This window comes from Protopterus annectens, chromosome 5.part0 (assembly GCF_019279795.1).
Source record: "Protopterus annectens isolate FY-2018-M chromosome 5.part0, PAN1.0, whole genome shotgun sequence".
NCBI lineage: Eukaryota > Metazoa > Chordata > Ceratodontiformes > Protopteridae > Protopterus > Protopterus annectens.
Window position 1 is genome coordinate 570,002,223 of NC_056735.1, and position 16,598 is coordinate 570,018,820.

The 16,598-nt window shown below is 42.7% G+C and overlaps 1 protein-coding gene across 2 annotated transcripts in view; it reads right to left on the bottom strand.

Annotated features, from left to right (window-relative positions):
* The window catches only part of PRKX (protein kinase X-linked), a 1,617,443-nt gene that overhangs the window by 1,084,775 nt on the left and 516,070 nt on the right, over positions 1–16,598 (bottom strand). For both annotated transcript variants that reach the window (XM_044072450.1, XM_044072451.1), the window contains exon 3: positions 5,725–5,988. In XM_044072450.1, coding sequence (XP_043928385.1) covers positions 5,725–5,988 — 264 coding nt within the window. The remainder of the gene's footprint in view (positions 1–5,724; positions 5,989–16,598) is intronic.

Sequence of the window (16,598 nt, forward strand, 5' to 3'; positions counted from 1 at the left end):
CATCCACTTTCCAAGCTTGACTGTGGGAAGTCCTTGTGCAGAATTTGTCCAATTGGTAATTCTGAGGGGAGGCAAACAGGTCTATCTCTGGATTCCCCCATTTATTTCTCAAGAAGTTGAATATTTTTGGTTCCAGTTTCCACTCGTATGGGTCCATGAGATTTCTGCTTAGGTCTGCCAGTCAATTTAGCTTGCCTGGCAGGAATTGAGCTTGCAGGTGCACTTGGTAGATCAAGGTTGTGTTCCACAAACCCATGACTAGTCTGCAGAGAGAGTACAAGTGGGTTCCCCCCTGCTTGCTTATGTACCACATAATTGTCGTGTTGTCTGTCTTTACCAGTAATTGTCCTGGAAGTATGTGGTCCTTGAAGGCTGTCAGGGAATTCTGTACAGCCAACATTTCTTTTTGGATGATATGCAGGTGCATCTGTCTCGGGTTCCATTTGCCCTGAATGCACTGCCCTGGCAAGTGAGCCCCCCCATGCATAGTCTGATGAGTCTGTCATTAGGTTGTGGGCGGCAGGGGGTAGAGTGAATGGGAGCCCCTTCTTGTGGTAGCAGGCCTCTGCCCACCAAAAGAACTCTGTCTTTATACAAGAAATGATAGGAATCATTGACTCCAGGTCCTGAGAATGTTGACACCATAAGCTTTTTAGATACCATTGTAGTTTCCTCATATGCAGTCTTGCATATGGAATTAGTAGAATGCAAGAGGCAATGAACCCCAGGGCTTGCAGGATTTTCCTTGCAGATAGCTGGGTCTTTGTGGCCAGTAGTTTGAAGTAGCTTGCTCCCAGGAATACAATTTGTTGGCAGGGTACTGGGTAAGATTTCTTTTCGTTTATGGTGTACCACAGTGAGTTTAGAAGTTTCTTTAGGAATGCCAGATGTTTTAATAGCAATTCCTAGCTTTCTGCCTGAATCAGACAATCGTCCAAGTATGGGTATATTTGAATATTTCTTTGCCTGCAAAATGCAATGGCTGGAGCTAGACACTTTGTGAATACCCTGAGCTCAGTGCTTAAGACAAAGGGAAGTGCAGAGAACTGATAGTGCATGGAGCCTGCCCTGAATTGTAGGTATTTCCTGCAAGATTCCCTTATTGGAATGTGCAGGGAAGCTTCCTTAAAGTCTAAGGTTGCCAACCAGGCATCTTTGCCTAGCATAGAAAGCAGCTGTTGAAGTGTTAGCATCTTGAATTTTGGGATTACCAAAAAAAGTGCTTAGAATAGAGAGGTCCAGGATAGGACACCATGGGCTGTCTTTTCTGGGTACCAGGAAATGTCTTGAATAAAAACCTTGTCCCTTTTCTTCTGCTGGGACAGGCTGAATAGCCCTGATACTTAGAAGAGAGAGAACCTGCTGTTGAGCCTCTGCCCACTGATTTGGGGGTAGATCTGGCCAACCGTTTGGGGTTGGTAGTGTGTGGAAGTGGAATTTGTATCCTTGGGAAAGTATATTCAAAACCCATTTGTCCTGGGTAATGAGTTCCCAGTTTTTTGCATGTAGGGCAAGCTTTCCTCCTAAGGGAGCAGGCAGCTGAGCAGGGCTTGGAAGGGTTAAGGTTAAGTCATTGTGCCATTTTGCGTAGGGGGGTGTCTTATTACTCCCGGCTTTGAAAGTGGGAGCCTGTGCGTAGCCTGAGACTGTAGCCTAGGTAATTCTGCTGTTCCTGGGTTTGAACTGAGAAGGCCTGGAGGAGGCTGGAAAGGACCAATTCTTTGAAGGCCAATGCCTACTAAATCTGGGTGGCTGTACCTGCAGGAAATCTTTAACAGTTTGCATAGATTTAGCGTTTTCCTCCATCTTTTTGAGGACTTCTGCTTTGTTGCCAAACAGGCGGTCTTGGTTTAAGGGAGCATCCAGCAATTTAGCTTTAACATGACCTGACAAGTTTTGCTCATTAAGCCAAGCATGCCTTCTAAGGTACAGACCCAGTGACAGCAGCTCTGCAAGATGCTTCTAAAGAATCAAAACCACATTGCAAAGTAGGTTTACCAACTTGTTCAGCAGAATGCATTAAATCCTGCAAATCTTTGTGTTCAGCACAGTCAGGAAGCAACATTTTCTGTTTAAGCAGTCCCATAATATGCTACTGGTACTTTAACATATGAAACTGCCAATTTAAAGCCCTAATGGCCAAAGTAACAGAAGTGTAAACCTTCTTACCCCATCTCTCCAAGGCTCTAGAATCTCTATCAGAAGGGATATGATTTTGGCAGCTGTAGCCTTAATGCCCTTTGGACCTTGGGAAATGGTCTCTGGATCCGTAGTAGGATTTTTGAAAAGAAACTGGTGAGAGTCAGGTACTCTAATACCGGTCAGGTTTCCTGGGAGCTGTAGGTAAGGTGTCTGGCGACAAGCTAGATTCCAAGAAAGCATCATCTACAATGTCCAAAACATTGGAGATAGATAAAGACCTGTGTTGAGGAAGGAGCAAGAATTCCCTAAGCCTCTTTTTGGAATCAGAGTAATCCTGGCTTTCCCAGCAGAAATGCTCCCTAAGAGTGTGCAAGGTTTCACCAAAAGGAAAAATCTTCTGGAGGGGAAGCAGAGGGAATGGAATCCTCTGCATCAGAATCCTCATAGGTAGAGAAGGGCAAATCCTGGTAATCAGAAGAAACAGAAATATCAGAATCCTGATCAGAAGAATCAGAGGGAAAATCAGTTCTAGGTCTCTTAGAGAGTGAAGGCTGGCTTCCCCTAATTAAAGTAATAAGGTCTTCAGCCATTCTAAGCATTTGTTTTTTAGGTATATGGGCCTGACCATGCAGTTTGGATGTCGGTTTTCTAGGCGTGGGTCGAGTTTTAGGCCTTGATGAAGAAGATGGCATCGGTTTAAAATGCAAGTCCGTAGGCCTGAATACACTCTCAGATGCCAGTAACTGCACAGTGGCTCTGGACCCATCCAAGGTAGAGACATCCACAGGTTCCATAGTCAAAGAAGCATCTCACGGCATACTGCACTCCGAATGGGTCTCAGTAGAGGCCTGCGAATCTGAAGTAGCGGGTATCAGGGGCTGCGAAAGCGCCTCAATGAGTACCGGCAGACTGGCGACTAGCTTAACGGAAGCGTTGTCAGCAGTTTTCGACCTGTGCGGTCTGTCTCTGTCTTTATCCTTACGTTTTTTCAGAATATCGGTAGTCGGATGGCTTACCAAAGCCATTTCTGGATAGTTATACTGAGTACCAAAATAATTTGCTGCAAAAATAGACTGACGACGAATAGTTTGGGGGTTGAATAAGGCACAAAACCGACAGTGAGGGACGTCGTGGTCTGGGCCTAAGCAAGGAATGCAGTACTAATGAAAATCTTTATGAGGCATTTGCTTTCCACAGGTAATACAATTGTTAACTTATACTGACATCGGTTAAGAGCAAGAAAAAGGATCCCCAACGGGGTACTTAGCTTTTTAGAAGACTTGGGTTCTGAAACTCGAAAACGAAAATTTCAGGAGTAGGCCGACTGGCATGTGAGAACTACTACTGCTTCGGGCACCGCACGGCAAGGAAGACCAATGTAATGGCGTCGGCTGAATGTTTTATACCCCTGACGATCAGACGTCATGGAAGAAGAGACAGCATCCGACGCAGGAATCCAAGACTGATATTCAGGCTGGCTGAGGGCTACCTGCAGGCAGATAACCCAAATGTAATGACTGCAACAGTAAAACACGAAGAACATGGGGTGGGGAGGTAGGCATAAAGGTTAAGGCGTTTGCCTTATAAACCAAAGGTGCAGGGTTTAATTCTTACATGGGGTAACTGGCTAGACTTAAAATGGTCCACAAAGGCAGTTAAGCTTAGTACTAATCTATGAACCTATGAACATCACAACTGTGAGTATGCATATACATGTATGTGTGGTGTAAAAGAATAACCGTGGCAGGGCTAGTAACCTGGTGGTGTGAACACTGACATTAGATGATTGTTTCCGTTAAAGTGATACTCCAACCCTGTGTGCAAAAATGGAAAAAAGGAGTTGCGGATGGATGCATTTCCTGTAGCCCTCATTTTACAGCAATTAAGAGAACTAATTTTAAATTAATTCTGTTCCATTCCGTCATGCATGTGGAAATCACAATCAAGGTTGGATTCAAATATTCGTTTTTCCTTTACGGTCTCACATCAACAAAATCATTTAAATCCTTAAATATTAAGGAAAATCTAACATGAAAGCAGGCAATTCAGTATGATGACCCAGACAAGACAAAGATAATTTTATGTGAAGTCTGGCTTTTACGGACGTAGTTAAATTTACATTTTAATTCAATGGACTTACCTAAAACAGCTCTCTGTGTCTAAATTTTATTCCATCATATTAAACTACCTGAATGCTTACAACATTTCTATTAAGTTTAGAACACTGACAGTGCATACATGCTCAGAAACTCTATTTCAAATTAAAAAAAAATGCTCTGTGACACAAAGCATTTTTATTCGTTTGTCTTCGATTCCTTATGAAGACTTGCTACCTTAGCTTGGTCTAACTCGAGTAATTCAATATTCTGTCATAGCTGTAATTATTTTGCATGTTTGCTGGCCATCTACCTGACTATTTCTGCTGAAGTGTTTGCACTAATTTACTACTTAACATTTCATTACAGCCACCTTTTACACTGTATTGTATTATTTAAAAACATACTTCCGTGTTGTTTGCTTTTTTAAATAAACAGAATTCTAACAAAAAAGAAAACCGTATCTCAGTCACAGGGTTTCTATTGCTGTATACTTATCCCCTACTCGGTATGTACACCAGTTTTGTAAGATGCAGTTAAAATGCCCTCCGGTCTGCATGTTACACATTCAGCTAACAACTATTATTTCTCTACGAGCTCCTTGCCTCATCACCAACACTGCTACAATTATATATTTTTCTTGTTAGAACCAAGAAATCTCATTAAAGACCCTGACAATCAGAAGAAAAAACATCTAGGTTTTCTGAATGTGAGAGGGCTCACCATCTTCTGTCATTCATTGTTGCTTAATTACAACTGAAAAACTGCTCAATCAATAAATGAATTCACAACAGCAGACTGCTGTCTACATACAGAAAAATGCTGTCAGTACTGACTATCCCTCTACACAGACCTTTTTTAAATACAGCAAACTAAATGCAGAGAATGTAACTGTTAAAAATATCTCCTCCAGTAAAGCGCGGGGGGGGGGGTATATAGCTTTGAAGTTCAAGTCGATCAGTACTCGAGCTCTGTGAAAGAAAAGAAATGTGGCCTTTTGCTGCTCTGCTTTACACAAAACAGTCAATGTCAAAATAAGCATGTTGGGAAATTAATAAAACATGACAGCACAGTCTTGAGAAATAATACCAAGACTCACTATTCCAAGAAACATGTGGAAGGTGGTTGACAAAGCAACATTTCAAACAGCGAAAACAAAATAAAAATACAGTTTCCTTCTTCACATTGATGCTAGTATGAGAATAAACTGAGTAGTTAAATTAAGAAAAAAACTGTCATATACTCTGCGAATACTGACAGTCAACAACAGTGTGTGTGTGTGTGTGTGTGTGTGTGTGTGTGTGTGTGTGTGTGTGTGTGTGTGTGTGTGTGTGTGTGTGTGTGTGTGTGTGTGGGCATTTTTTACCTTCCAGCATAACTGTTCTTCTCAGATTCCAAGAAGCATTCAGCAATGCCTGAAGAATGTCTGCTGTTTATGTTACTATACATGTTTTATTTAAATAAGTAATGCAAAATAATGCCTTACCTATCCACTAATTTTTTAGCAAAGCCGAAGTCCGTAAGCTTGATATGCCCTGCTCTGTCAAGCAGTATGTTTTCTGGCTTTAAATCTCTGTAAACTATTTCTTTGGAGTGTAGATATTCTATTGCACAAACAATCTCAGCAGAGTAAAAAAGTCCTGTGCCATTATTAAAACGTCCCATATTTCTCAAGTAACTAAAAAGTTCTCCTCCAGGTACATAATCCATTAACATATATAAAAAGCGTTCATCGTGGTGCGTCCAAAATCTGCAAAAGAAAATGAGAACATTAAGCAAGCAAGAATATAAATGCACACATTTAGTCTGAACTATTCATGTGCAACTCCCGATCTACAATAAACAGACATTTAAAACTCTTTCGTTTGTGTGTGTGTATGTGTGTATGTGTGTATGTGTGTATGTGTGTATGTGTGTGTGTGTGTGTGTGTGTGTGTGTATGTATGTGTGTATGTATGTGTGTATGTATGTGTGTATGTATGTGTGTATGTATGTGTGTATGTATGTGTGCGTGCGCGTGTGCATGTTCATTGCATACAAAAAATCTCTCTGCAACTCCGATTTTTTGCTGGAGCTGGTCAAAGTACAGTGCTTGCTATATTTGTAGTAACACTCAGGTATGAGTGAAAAGAAAAGAAAAAAAAAACTTTTTATCCAGAAATTCTACTCCCTCACTTTTTCCAGTTATGCACATCAACATACATGGCTGACATGACCCCAAAAAAGAAGCACGAAACTTATAAAATAAGTCAAAAATATTATGACATTTTTTTCCATCCCACTTTACTATCATCCTGACAGCCGTCCCAGTGTTCCACGTCCTATGCTGGGGTCTACCAGAACTGCAATTCTTCCCCCAAACCAATGCTTGAATTTACTACAGGGCAGCAAGGAACTTGAGGATGTTATACGGTTTTTGCTGTCCATATTCTAGCCTTTTACTTATTTATTTTTTGCATATCACCTATCCACATTCCACGCCCCCTCCCTGCACTCATTAATGCACATGAGATGCCAACTCCCCTCTTTGGACCATGCCGCCCCTTAGGGAGCATCATCGATGAATGAGACACTAGAAAGGGGGAACAGGCCTGCTAATGCAGACAAGGTTAATAGGGTGACTTCTGCTATTAGCAGCTTGGCCTTGCAGAGAAACTTCATGATCAACGTAATTAGAAAAGCAGAGAACAGCCATGTTGATCCTATAGCAAAAATGATAATGTTAATGAAAAAACTCAAACCACCCTAATCTGAAAATGCCAATAATCCACATATAGAAAATTCTGAGAGAAAAAGAAAAAAAATTCAAGAAAAACGTGAAGAAACATCAGAGGAATGGCTATCTAGATGTGTGTGTGTGTGTGTGTGTGTGTGTGTGTGTGTGTGTGTGTGTGTGTGTGTGTGTGTGTGTGTGTACTGAAAATAAATAGGTATACCCAAGAGGAGGACAGGAAGTTACCTAACAAATAGAAACTACACAAATAGAAGAGCCACAAAGACAGCTGTGTTACACATGACTTATAAAGTTGAGAAAAACACGGCTGGTGTTTGCATTTTGGGGCCCCCCAGCAAGTTTCAAGTTGGGGGCCCTTACCAGTCACCCTCTTTCCCTGTCAAGCTCACTTAGCACCATTTAACGATCACTGTATAGCGTTACTACATTCAGACCATTAAAAAACTTGAAGTGCCAGGCCCAGGATACACACACAGACTGGCATTTAGTACCAATGTTACATGATAAGTCCCTGTACCACAGCAAGGTAGCCAGGCACAGAGGTACATGCACACCCTGACTAGTATTTAGTACCAATGCTACATTATGACAAGCCCCCTGTACCAGAGGTACACAAATGCATTGTGCAACATTCTCACAGCCTCTACCAAACTCCTAACATCTCAGCATAATTCCAAAGCTGACTTGTTGGCTGTTGGTGAAGCACCCACCAACAGGAGAAAACGCTGAGAGAAGAAAGCAGCCACTTTTGAGATTTTAAGTATTTTTCTTCAGATTATTTGTTAAGATTTCTGCATTGCCGCCTACTTTTTGGCATTTTCCAGCTTGCTAAACTTGATATCTGTATTAGTATTTAGAACACATCTAGTAGCCTGTTTACTGCATTTCCTGTGTTGCACTTATTTTAAAATAGTTTTTTTCTTAAAACTTGCATTTTACCTGTCTCTGGCCTAGCACTCATTTATTGCACTGTTCTAACTTGTTGCTACTTGTGTATCTCTGCTATCTTTAAACAAAACAAAAAAATCTTGCTTTTCTCCCACTTTCTGAAATTTAAAAAAAAGTTCAGTTACAGATTTGCTGTTCTGAACTGTTTGTAAGTTTCTTGGAGGCTTGTTTGGGCTAAAGGGAAGTCTCTGTGTTAATCAATGGCAGTGGTAAACACTGAACAGCCTGCCTGCCCCTGTGGGAGTGGTTACTGCCTAGAAACTGTAGTTTTATTGGCCATTTTGGGTCAATTCCAAACTCCTTGATCCCCCTGTCTTAAAACCCTCTTTTGCGCGTTTTTGCGCATAGCGCAGCACCGCTTAATCAGGTGTAAACTATTCCCGGCTCCACAAAGTCTGCTCTTCACTTTTTCCCTTAGAACTGTTCCAAATCTCAAAGTAAGTACTCTATTTTCCTTCTAAAACCCAGCAGTAGATAGGATAAGTGTCTTATAAGTAAGCACTAATAAACTAAAGCACTACACCCTCTTATACTCCCTTTAAGTACTTGGCTCCCTATTGTTCCTTTTTGATCAAGTCAAAAAGTAATTCCTTATACTATTCTGGCATGTCCAAAAGTCAGTTTCAGGTTTAATCTCCAGTCCAGCTGGTGAATATGGGAATCTTGAGGCAATGTTACAACTGCCTTATGTACACAGACCACCCTCTCCTCTTCCCAACAAGCTCAAATATATGTGAGAGTTGCAACTATATAACCAAACTGGAGGCTGAGCTCTCTCAACATAGTACTGGCACGGTCAGTCTGGAGGAGAAGGTAATCGCACACACTACAAATCCAGTCTCGCATAGACCTATCGCAACAGCAAACCAAACACACAAAAACATACTTGGAGGCTCTAAATAAAAATCTGCGCAAGCAACGGAGACCTCCAAAGCAGACATCCAAGCAACTGCTACCCCACAACAATACCCATGCATCACATAGTTCACAAAGACAGTGTGCCACACAGTCACAGCCCTTAAGGCTAAACAACACACCTAATACACTTGTAATAGGTGACCCTATTGACAGACACACTGACGTCCCTCTCACCAGGCTGAACAAGGAGAAGGTCACTGTAAGCTGTCTGTTGGGTGCCAGGATCCATCACATAACACAAGCACTCAAGTCCCTCCCAAGCAAGTACAAATATGACTCCGTCATTGTCCATGATGGTGTGAATGACCTGAGACGTACCTCCCTAGATTACATGAAAAGAGACAGAGGAGCTCTCTGATCATATGGCCCAGGCCGGTATGACCCTGACCTTGAGTAGCATCTTACCCTCACCAAGAATGATACCACAGTATAAAGACAAAATTATCAATTTCAACAATTGGCTAAAGTATTGGTGTCACTCAAAGGGGATCCAGTGTTTGTCAGCCTGGGATGACATGCTTGACAAGCCACGTTGCTTCGCTAGGGATGGCTTGCACCTGTCACCCTGGGTTTTCGAATACTGGCCAAGGCTCTTGCCACCCCCATAGTGCCTTTTTTAGGCAAGGCTCAAAAGACAAACCCACCTCCTTAGACAACACAAGGAAAAAGAAACTAAGGGTAATGCTGCTCAACGCCAGAAGTCTAAACCTCAAGATGCACGCACTCGAGGCTCTCCTCAGTATGGAGAATGTCGATATCTGTGCAGTAACAGAAACCTGGTTCAAGGCTCCAGAGATCACCCCAGCACTACCAGGCTATACCTCATACCATGCTTTTCGGCCCCAAAACTCGGCCCGAACCACAAGAGGGGGAGTATCCATATTCCTCAAAGATACCCATACCTCCAGGCTAGTGGCACTGCACGAAGCATCTGAGACCATCCATGTGCAACTAACAGTGGGCAAAACTGCCTTCCAGTTTGTAGCCTGCTACAGACCACCCTCCCAAACTCAGGAACCCCACCCGGCTTTCCTGAAGACAATGGAGAATATAAAGGTCTCTCCAAACACCATTATATTGGGTGACTTTCTACCCAAACATAGACTAGGAGCACTACTCAAGCCCCAACACCCTAGCCCAATGGTTCCTAGAATTTATAAACTCAAATGCTATGGAACAACTGGTCACCACTCCCACAAGAGGGGAAAACATATTGGACCTGATCATCACCAACATGGGGACTCTGTTCCATACCAGAGGTATACACCTCATTGGTAAGATCTGACCATAAATTAATCACTATGGACATCCATATCCTGTCCCCACCCCCAGCAAAGGAAACCACGGTCAAAAACTTCTCAAAAGCAAACTTCCCACTTCTCAAAACTGAGGTGGAATCCTTTAAAGCCCCAGGGCCAGTGGAAAATACGGACCAAACCGCAGAATCCTTTACAAACACATTCTATGGATACCTACAGGAATGCATGGATCATGCTATCCCAAATAAAACCAAGACACACTCCTCCAAAGGCAGGAGACCTGTCTGGTGGACCCCAGCCATAAATAAGCTGGACAACAGAAGGAGGAAGCTACTACATGATAGAGCAGAATCCCTGAAAGGGAAGGCAACTCTGATCAGTACTAGCAAGAAACTACGATCCCTCATAAAATCATCTAAGGCTAGCTTCGAAAGAAAAATTGCACAAGACGCTAAAGATAATCACAAGGCTTTCTTTAGTTATGTCAGAAACCTGGGTGGAAACTCTCAGATATGCTCTGAGTTAGTGCAAAATGACAAAAAATACACTGAACCCACAGACATTGCCAACATCCTGGCAGACAGGTTCAGTGCAAACTCCCCCCCCCCCCAAATGAGCAAATGACTATCCCAACAGAGTGTAGCCTCCCTGATATCACAGATGCATAGGTGAGAGCTGCCCTCTCCAAAGCAAAAAACACAGCATTAATGGGACCGGACGGTGTCCCAGGCTGCGTTTTACATGAGCGAACTGAACCCTCACTTAAAATCACTGTTCAGTCTCAGCCTTACAACAGGATATGTACCCAAAGAATGGCGTACAGCAACAATGGTCCCACTCCATAAAGGTGGTGCCACAACGGACCCCGGAAACTATCGCCCTATAAGCATAACTAGCCTGGTCTGCAAAGCTACGGAGCGCATCATCCTGGAACTCAAACAAAGACATTGGGAACCTCCAAACAATGGATCCTACCCAATTCGGCTTTAAGGGCAGATCTTGCCTCTTGAACCTGGTCAATTTCTTTGAAACAGTCACCAAGGCCAGAGACGAAGGGAAGGTAGTCCACACAGCCTACCTTGACCTTGAAAAGCCTTTGACACAATACCCCACTTGGGCATCATAAATAAGCTCACCAGCTTAAATATCAACCCCTATGTCACAAGATGGATTGCAAATGGGCTTAGGGATAGAACCCACATGGACAGAATTGCAGGTGCCAAAGTGGCGTCCCACAAGGCTCAGTCCTGGGACCTCTCTTGTTCGATATACATTTCTCTGAGGTACAGGCTAACACAGGAGGACTATGGCTGACAAAGTTTGCAGATGACTGCAAACTGGGGGCCATAATCGACTCACCGGCTGACACAAGCAGCCTCCAAAAAGGACTCACAGAGACGGATAACTGGTGCCACAGCTATGGCCTAAAGCTAAATGCCAAAAAGTGCATAGTTATCCCCTTTGGGAAAAACAAAGTGCCCACAAATTACCAAACAGGTGGTAATCCATTAAGTACGGAAGAAGTAATTAGGGATTTGGGGACCCAAGTAGATTGCAATCTCTCCTTTGACAATCACATTGCCAAAGTGGTTAGAAAGACATTCTATATAGCCCACCTTATCACGAAGGGGTTCACATCTAGATCAAGAGAGGTCATTGTGCCCCTCTACTCATCAGGCCCATAATTGAATACAATGCCCCATTTGGGATGTACCTTACCAGACACCTGCTACAACTAGAAAGACCCCAAAAGTACCTCACCAAGAGGATCAAGGGACTCAAACAGATGCCCTACGCAGTTAGGCTAAAAACTCCAGCTCTACTCAGTTGCTTACCGCCTACTCAGAGGCGATCTGTGCCTGACGTATAAAGCCATGTCCAACCCAGAATTAATGGACATGCTCCACTTCAAGAAATCCAAATCCATCAGAACTACACTCAGCACAGAAATAAATAGAATATGTTGGGACAGATTCATATCCCAGAGGCTCCCTCACTCTGGGAACAAATCCCAGTCCATGTCAGACAGAGCCTCTCAATGACCCTCTTCAAGAAGAATCTTGACGTTTAGATGGGAGATGATCTCTTCTGTGTCACTGCTAGACAGAGGCACAGTAAACTAACCTTAAATGGGCTATCTTCTGTGATCTACTATACAGAGGCACAGTCAACTAATCTAAGAATAAATGCCCTAGGGCAGATAGCCTAGTATCAACCTATTAAAGATGCAACATCAGGGATAGTTACAAACTTTGCTATGATAAACTTAGAAAGATATTACAACAGGGTTTGCATTAGCATTCATTAAAATAATCAGTACATTCTAATGTCTCAGCACAATTCTAGAGGAGGTAAAAACAAAATGAAAAACAAGAAAAAGGTGCAACATTAGGGCTTTAAAACAATGTGCTTATGATAGTACAACAACAGATCCATTTTAAGAACCTCAAGTCAGCCATGATGACCTGGGTTCAAATGGAGCAAGTTTGCGCTTTTCTAACACAAAATTAATGTCCCAAGGAGGAGCCACTGTTTTTCTTGGAGGTCAGACATTCTGAAATGGCAAACAAACGAACCTTGATGGAGGAGCAAGACGGGCAAATATTAAGCAACTCACACAAATATTGTAAAACAAGTGAAACACTACTCTGAATGGGTTCAGGTTATGTTTTTAGCACCAAACATTTTCCTTTTGCTAATATAGGATTTTCTAGTAGAGGGCTTTCTTGCCCCCATTAGTACCTCCTGCAAATCCTCAGTAAACAAGTTGCTAACTGTCCCTGGGTAATTGAAGAAGAAGGGATAAACACTTATCTGGGTCAGAAGGGAGTCGCAATGATCTTGGGGGATTCCTTCTGAATCTTCAGAATTACCTTGAATATCAGAAAGGGTAGAAAACATACAGGAATATTCCTGTCCAAGGAAAGGAAAATGCATCTGTCTTCCATGCCTTCTTGCATGAAGTCTTGCAACAAATTTTGCCAGCTGATTGTTCATTTAGAACTCCCCACAGATGGACCAGATCTTGTTCCAATTTGTGAAGGTCTGCCTTTGTTCTGCCCAGCTTGTGTGCTACACAGTTTGCTCTGACAATATAGGAAGTAGGAAGAGAGATTCTGCTGTAAAGTTATATCCCATGACAGCATGTCTAGTCTGCACAGGAGGTAAGACCTGGTTCTCCCTTTTTCTTTTATGTACCACATCATCATGGTAGTGTCCCTAACATGAAGTGATGCTGGAGACCAAAGGTGATTTATAGAGTTGAGTTCTTTACATTTATGTGGTTGTGTCTGTCTTTGTTGCCCTCCTTTACATTTTATTTTTTGTCCCATATGATGTCTCCACCAAGTGATTTCCCTCCTCACACATCTCAGAATTGGAATCTGAAAAGATAATGGGTGTTGGTGCCGGGACCAAACAGACTTCAGATACCACTGTATTTTTCTCATGTGGAGTCTTGAACGGGGTACCATGAGAATCACAGATGCCAGGAGACTCAGAATCATTAATGAAACCCCAACAATCCTAATCCACAGTGGCTGTACGTGTAAAACCAGATAGATCAGGGGAAAAACCCTGGAATAAATCTAAATGTAGATTTATTTGTTTCCTGTGGATGAAAAGCTCTTTGTACTGAGATCCTCTTGGAATCCCTGCCTGCACAGATAAGCAGGACATCTAAATATGGACTCTTGGAGCAGTGGATAACCCAAAGGTTAAGGCAGAGAACTGATAACGTGATCCAGATACATAAAACCTTAAAAGACATCTGAAGTCTTAATGGATAGGAATGTACTAAGCATTTTTTTAAATCTAAGGTTACCAAAAAATCTAAAATGGGAAGAATCTTGAACTTGGGCACTATCACAAACTGGTTTTAAGAAAAAGGTCCATAACTGATCTCCAGGCATTTTCTTTTTTGGCTTCAGAAATGTTCTTGAATAAAAACCTCTTCCTCGCTGGGAAAAATGAACTATTTATATTACCCCCTCCTGATAAAGCATGTCCTGTAGGACAGGAGGGAACAGAGGGGGTTTGGTCTGGAAATTGGAAAAAGTCCCTGCAAAGAAGGGATCTCTTCCAATTGAGTGAGTCTCTGAACCCATTTGTCTGAAACAACCTGTTGCGAAAAAAAACTGAAATTAAGAATCTGATTTTCTGGAAGGGATAAGAGATTGCCAGGGTGGGAGTAGGGACAAGTCCCTTTACATACTCATTCTGACTTTTTTTTCCACTGTACTTTGTTTTGAAGGATTCCTTCTTTCTACAGGGAACCTCCCCACCATTGTTTTTTTATGTCTGCTTACCAGCATATTGCTGAGACAGTTTTGTTTTGTTTCTTGCAGCAGTTGGACAAGGGAGCAATATAACCTCTGGAAAATTTAGAGACGGAGGGATAAAAAAAATACTGAGATTCCCTGTATATCAGCTTTACCCTCTCATCACATTTTTGATAACCTTTGCAGCAGTGGGACCAAAATCTCTATCCAGAGGTGAATGTAAAAGCTCATTTTTATATCCCCTAGGAGGTTCTGAATAATTGATAAACTCAAACTAGGCATCAATCACTATATCACTAGGTGGGTTGCAAATTGGCTCACAGATAGAACCCACAGTGTAAAAGTAGCGGACGCCAAGTCAAACTCTACTTCTCAGAAGTCCAGACCAACACAAGACTCTGGCTGACCAAGTTCGCAGACTAATTCAAGCTAAGAGCCATTATTAACTCCCCAAGTGAAGCTGACATCCTACAGAAAGGCCTCACTGAGAACAATGACTGGTGTCAAAACCATGACCTTAAGCTTAACGCCAAAAAAAAATGTGCCGTCATCCCCTTTAGTAAAAACTCAGTTCCCACTAATTACCACATCGATGGGAGCCCACTGAACACTGAAGGAGTTATAAGAGATCTGGGGATGCAGGTTGACAGCAACCTCTCCTTCGACTACCACATTGCCACTGTGGTCAGAAATGCCTTCTATGTGGCACATCTCATTACCAAGGTTTTTGCATCCATGGCGAAAGAGGTCATCGTCTCTCTCTACTCTTCCGTCATTAGACCAATCATTGAGTATAATGCCCCATTTGGCATGTACCTCAATAGACACCTGCAACAGCTGGAGAGGCCAAAGAAGTACCTCACGAAGAGGATCCTAGGCATTAAACACATGTCCTACACAGACAGACTCAAAAGACTCCGGCTATTGTCTCATATTGCCTACTTAGAGGCGATCTCTGCTCAACTTACAAAGCCATGTCTGATCCAGCTCTGTTAGAAATGCTACATCTAAAGAAATCCGAATCCCTCTGCACCACACACTCCAGAGACCTCAACCTCATTACCACAATCAACAGAACATGCTGGAGGGACAGGTTCGTCACCCAGAGACTGCTCATGCTCTAGAATAGCCTTCCCATAAATGTCAAGCAGAGCACCTCGCTGCCCCTCAAAAGAAATCTTGATAGAGTGGAAGGGAAATAGAAAGTTCACCCCGGGGATCACTCCAGTGACTCTACTTGATAGAGGCACTGGGAACTAATGTCGGGCGGCATGATGCCAGGGCACTTCTATAGGCTAGGCTTGTAAAGGTTCCAGGGCCATTAGCCTAGTACACACTTCTGAACTGAACCTATGAGAATAAAGCCAGGCAAACTTCCTCAACACAATACCAGTGGCAAACTCACTGGATGTAGAATCTACAGTCATAAACATACTTTAAATAGGTTCATAGGTTCATACTAGGCTATCTGCCCTAGGGCATTTATAAGCCTAGCCAGAATGTGTTTGGCTTTCGCCACCCATTTTAAATTAATTTTGCTATGCCCTTTTTCGAGGTTAGTATACTGTGCCTCTATCTAACAGTGACACAGAAGTGATACCCGGGGTAAACCTACGATCTCCCATCCACTCATCAAGATTCCTCTTGAAGAGAGTCAATGAGGGACTCTGCCTAACCTGGACTGGGATTTTATTCCAGAGTGAAGGGAGCCTCTGGGTTATGAATCTGTCCCTCCAGCATGTCCTATTTATTTCAGTGCTGAGGTTCAAGTCTCTCGGCGTGTAGCTCGATGGGATTTGGATTTTCTGAGGTGCAGCATGTCCATTAATTCGGGTTGGACATGGCTTTATCGTCAGGCACAGATCACCTCTGAACAGGCGGTATGCCACTGAGTAGAGCTGGAGTTTCTTTAACCGGCAGCATATGGCATCTGTTTGAGCCCTTTGATCCTCTTGGTGAGGTACTTTTGGGGTCTTTCCAGTTGCTGCAGGTGTCTGGTAAGGTACATCCCAAAGGGGCATTGTACTCAATTATGGGCCTGATGAGGGATGAGTAAAGAGGCACGATGACCTCCCCTGATCTAGATGTGAATCCCTTCATGATTAGGTGGGCTATATAAAATGTTTTTCTAACCACTTTGGCCACGTGGTTGCCAAATGAGAGATTGCTATCAACTTGGGTCCCCAGGTCCCTAATTACTTCTTCTGTACTTAATGGATTT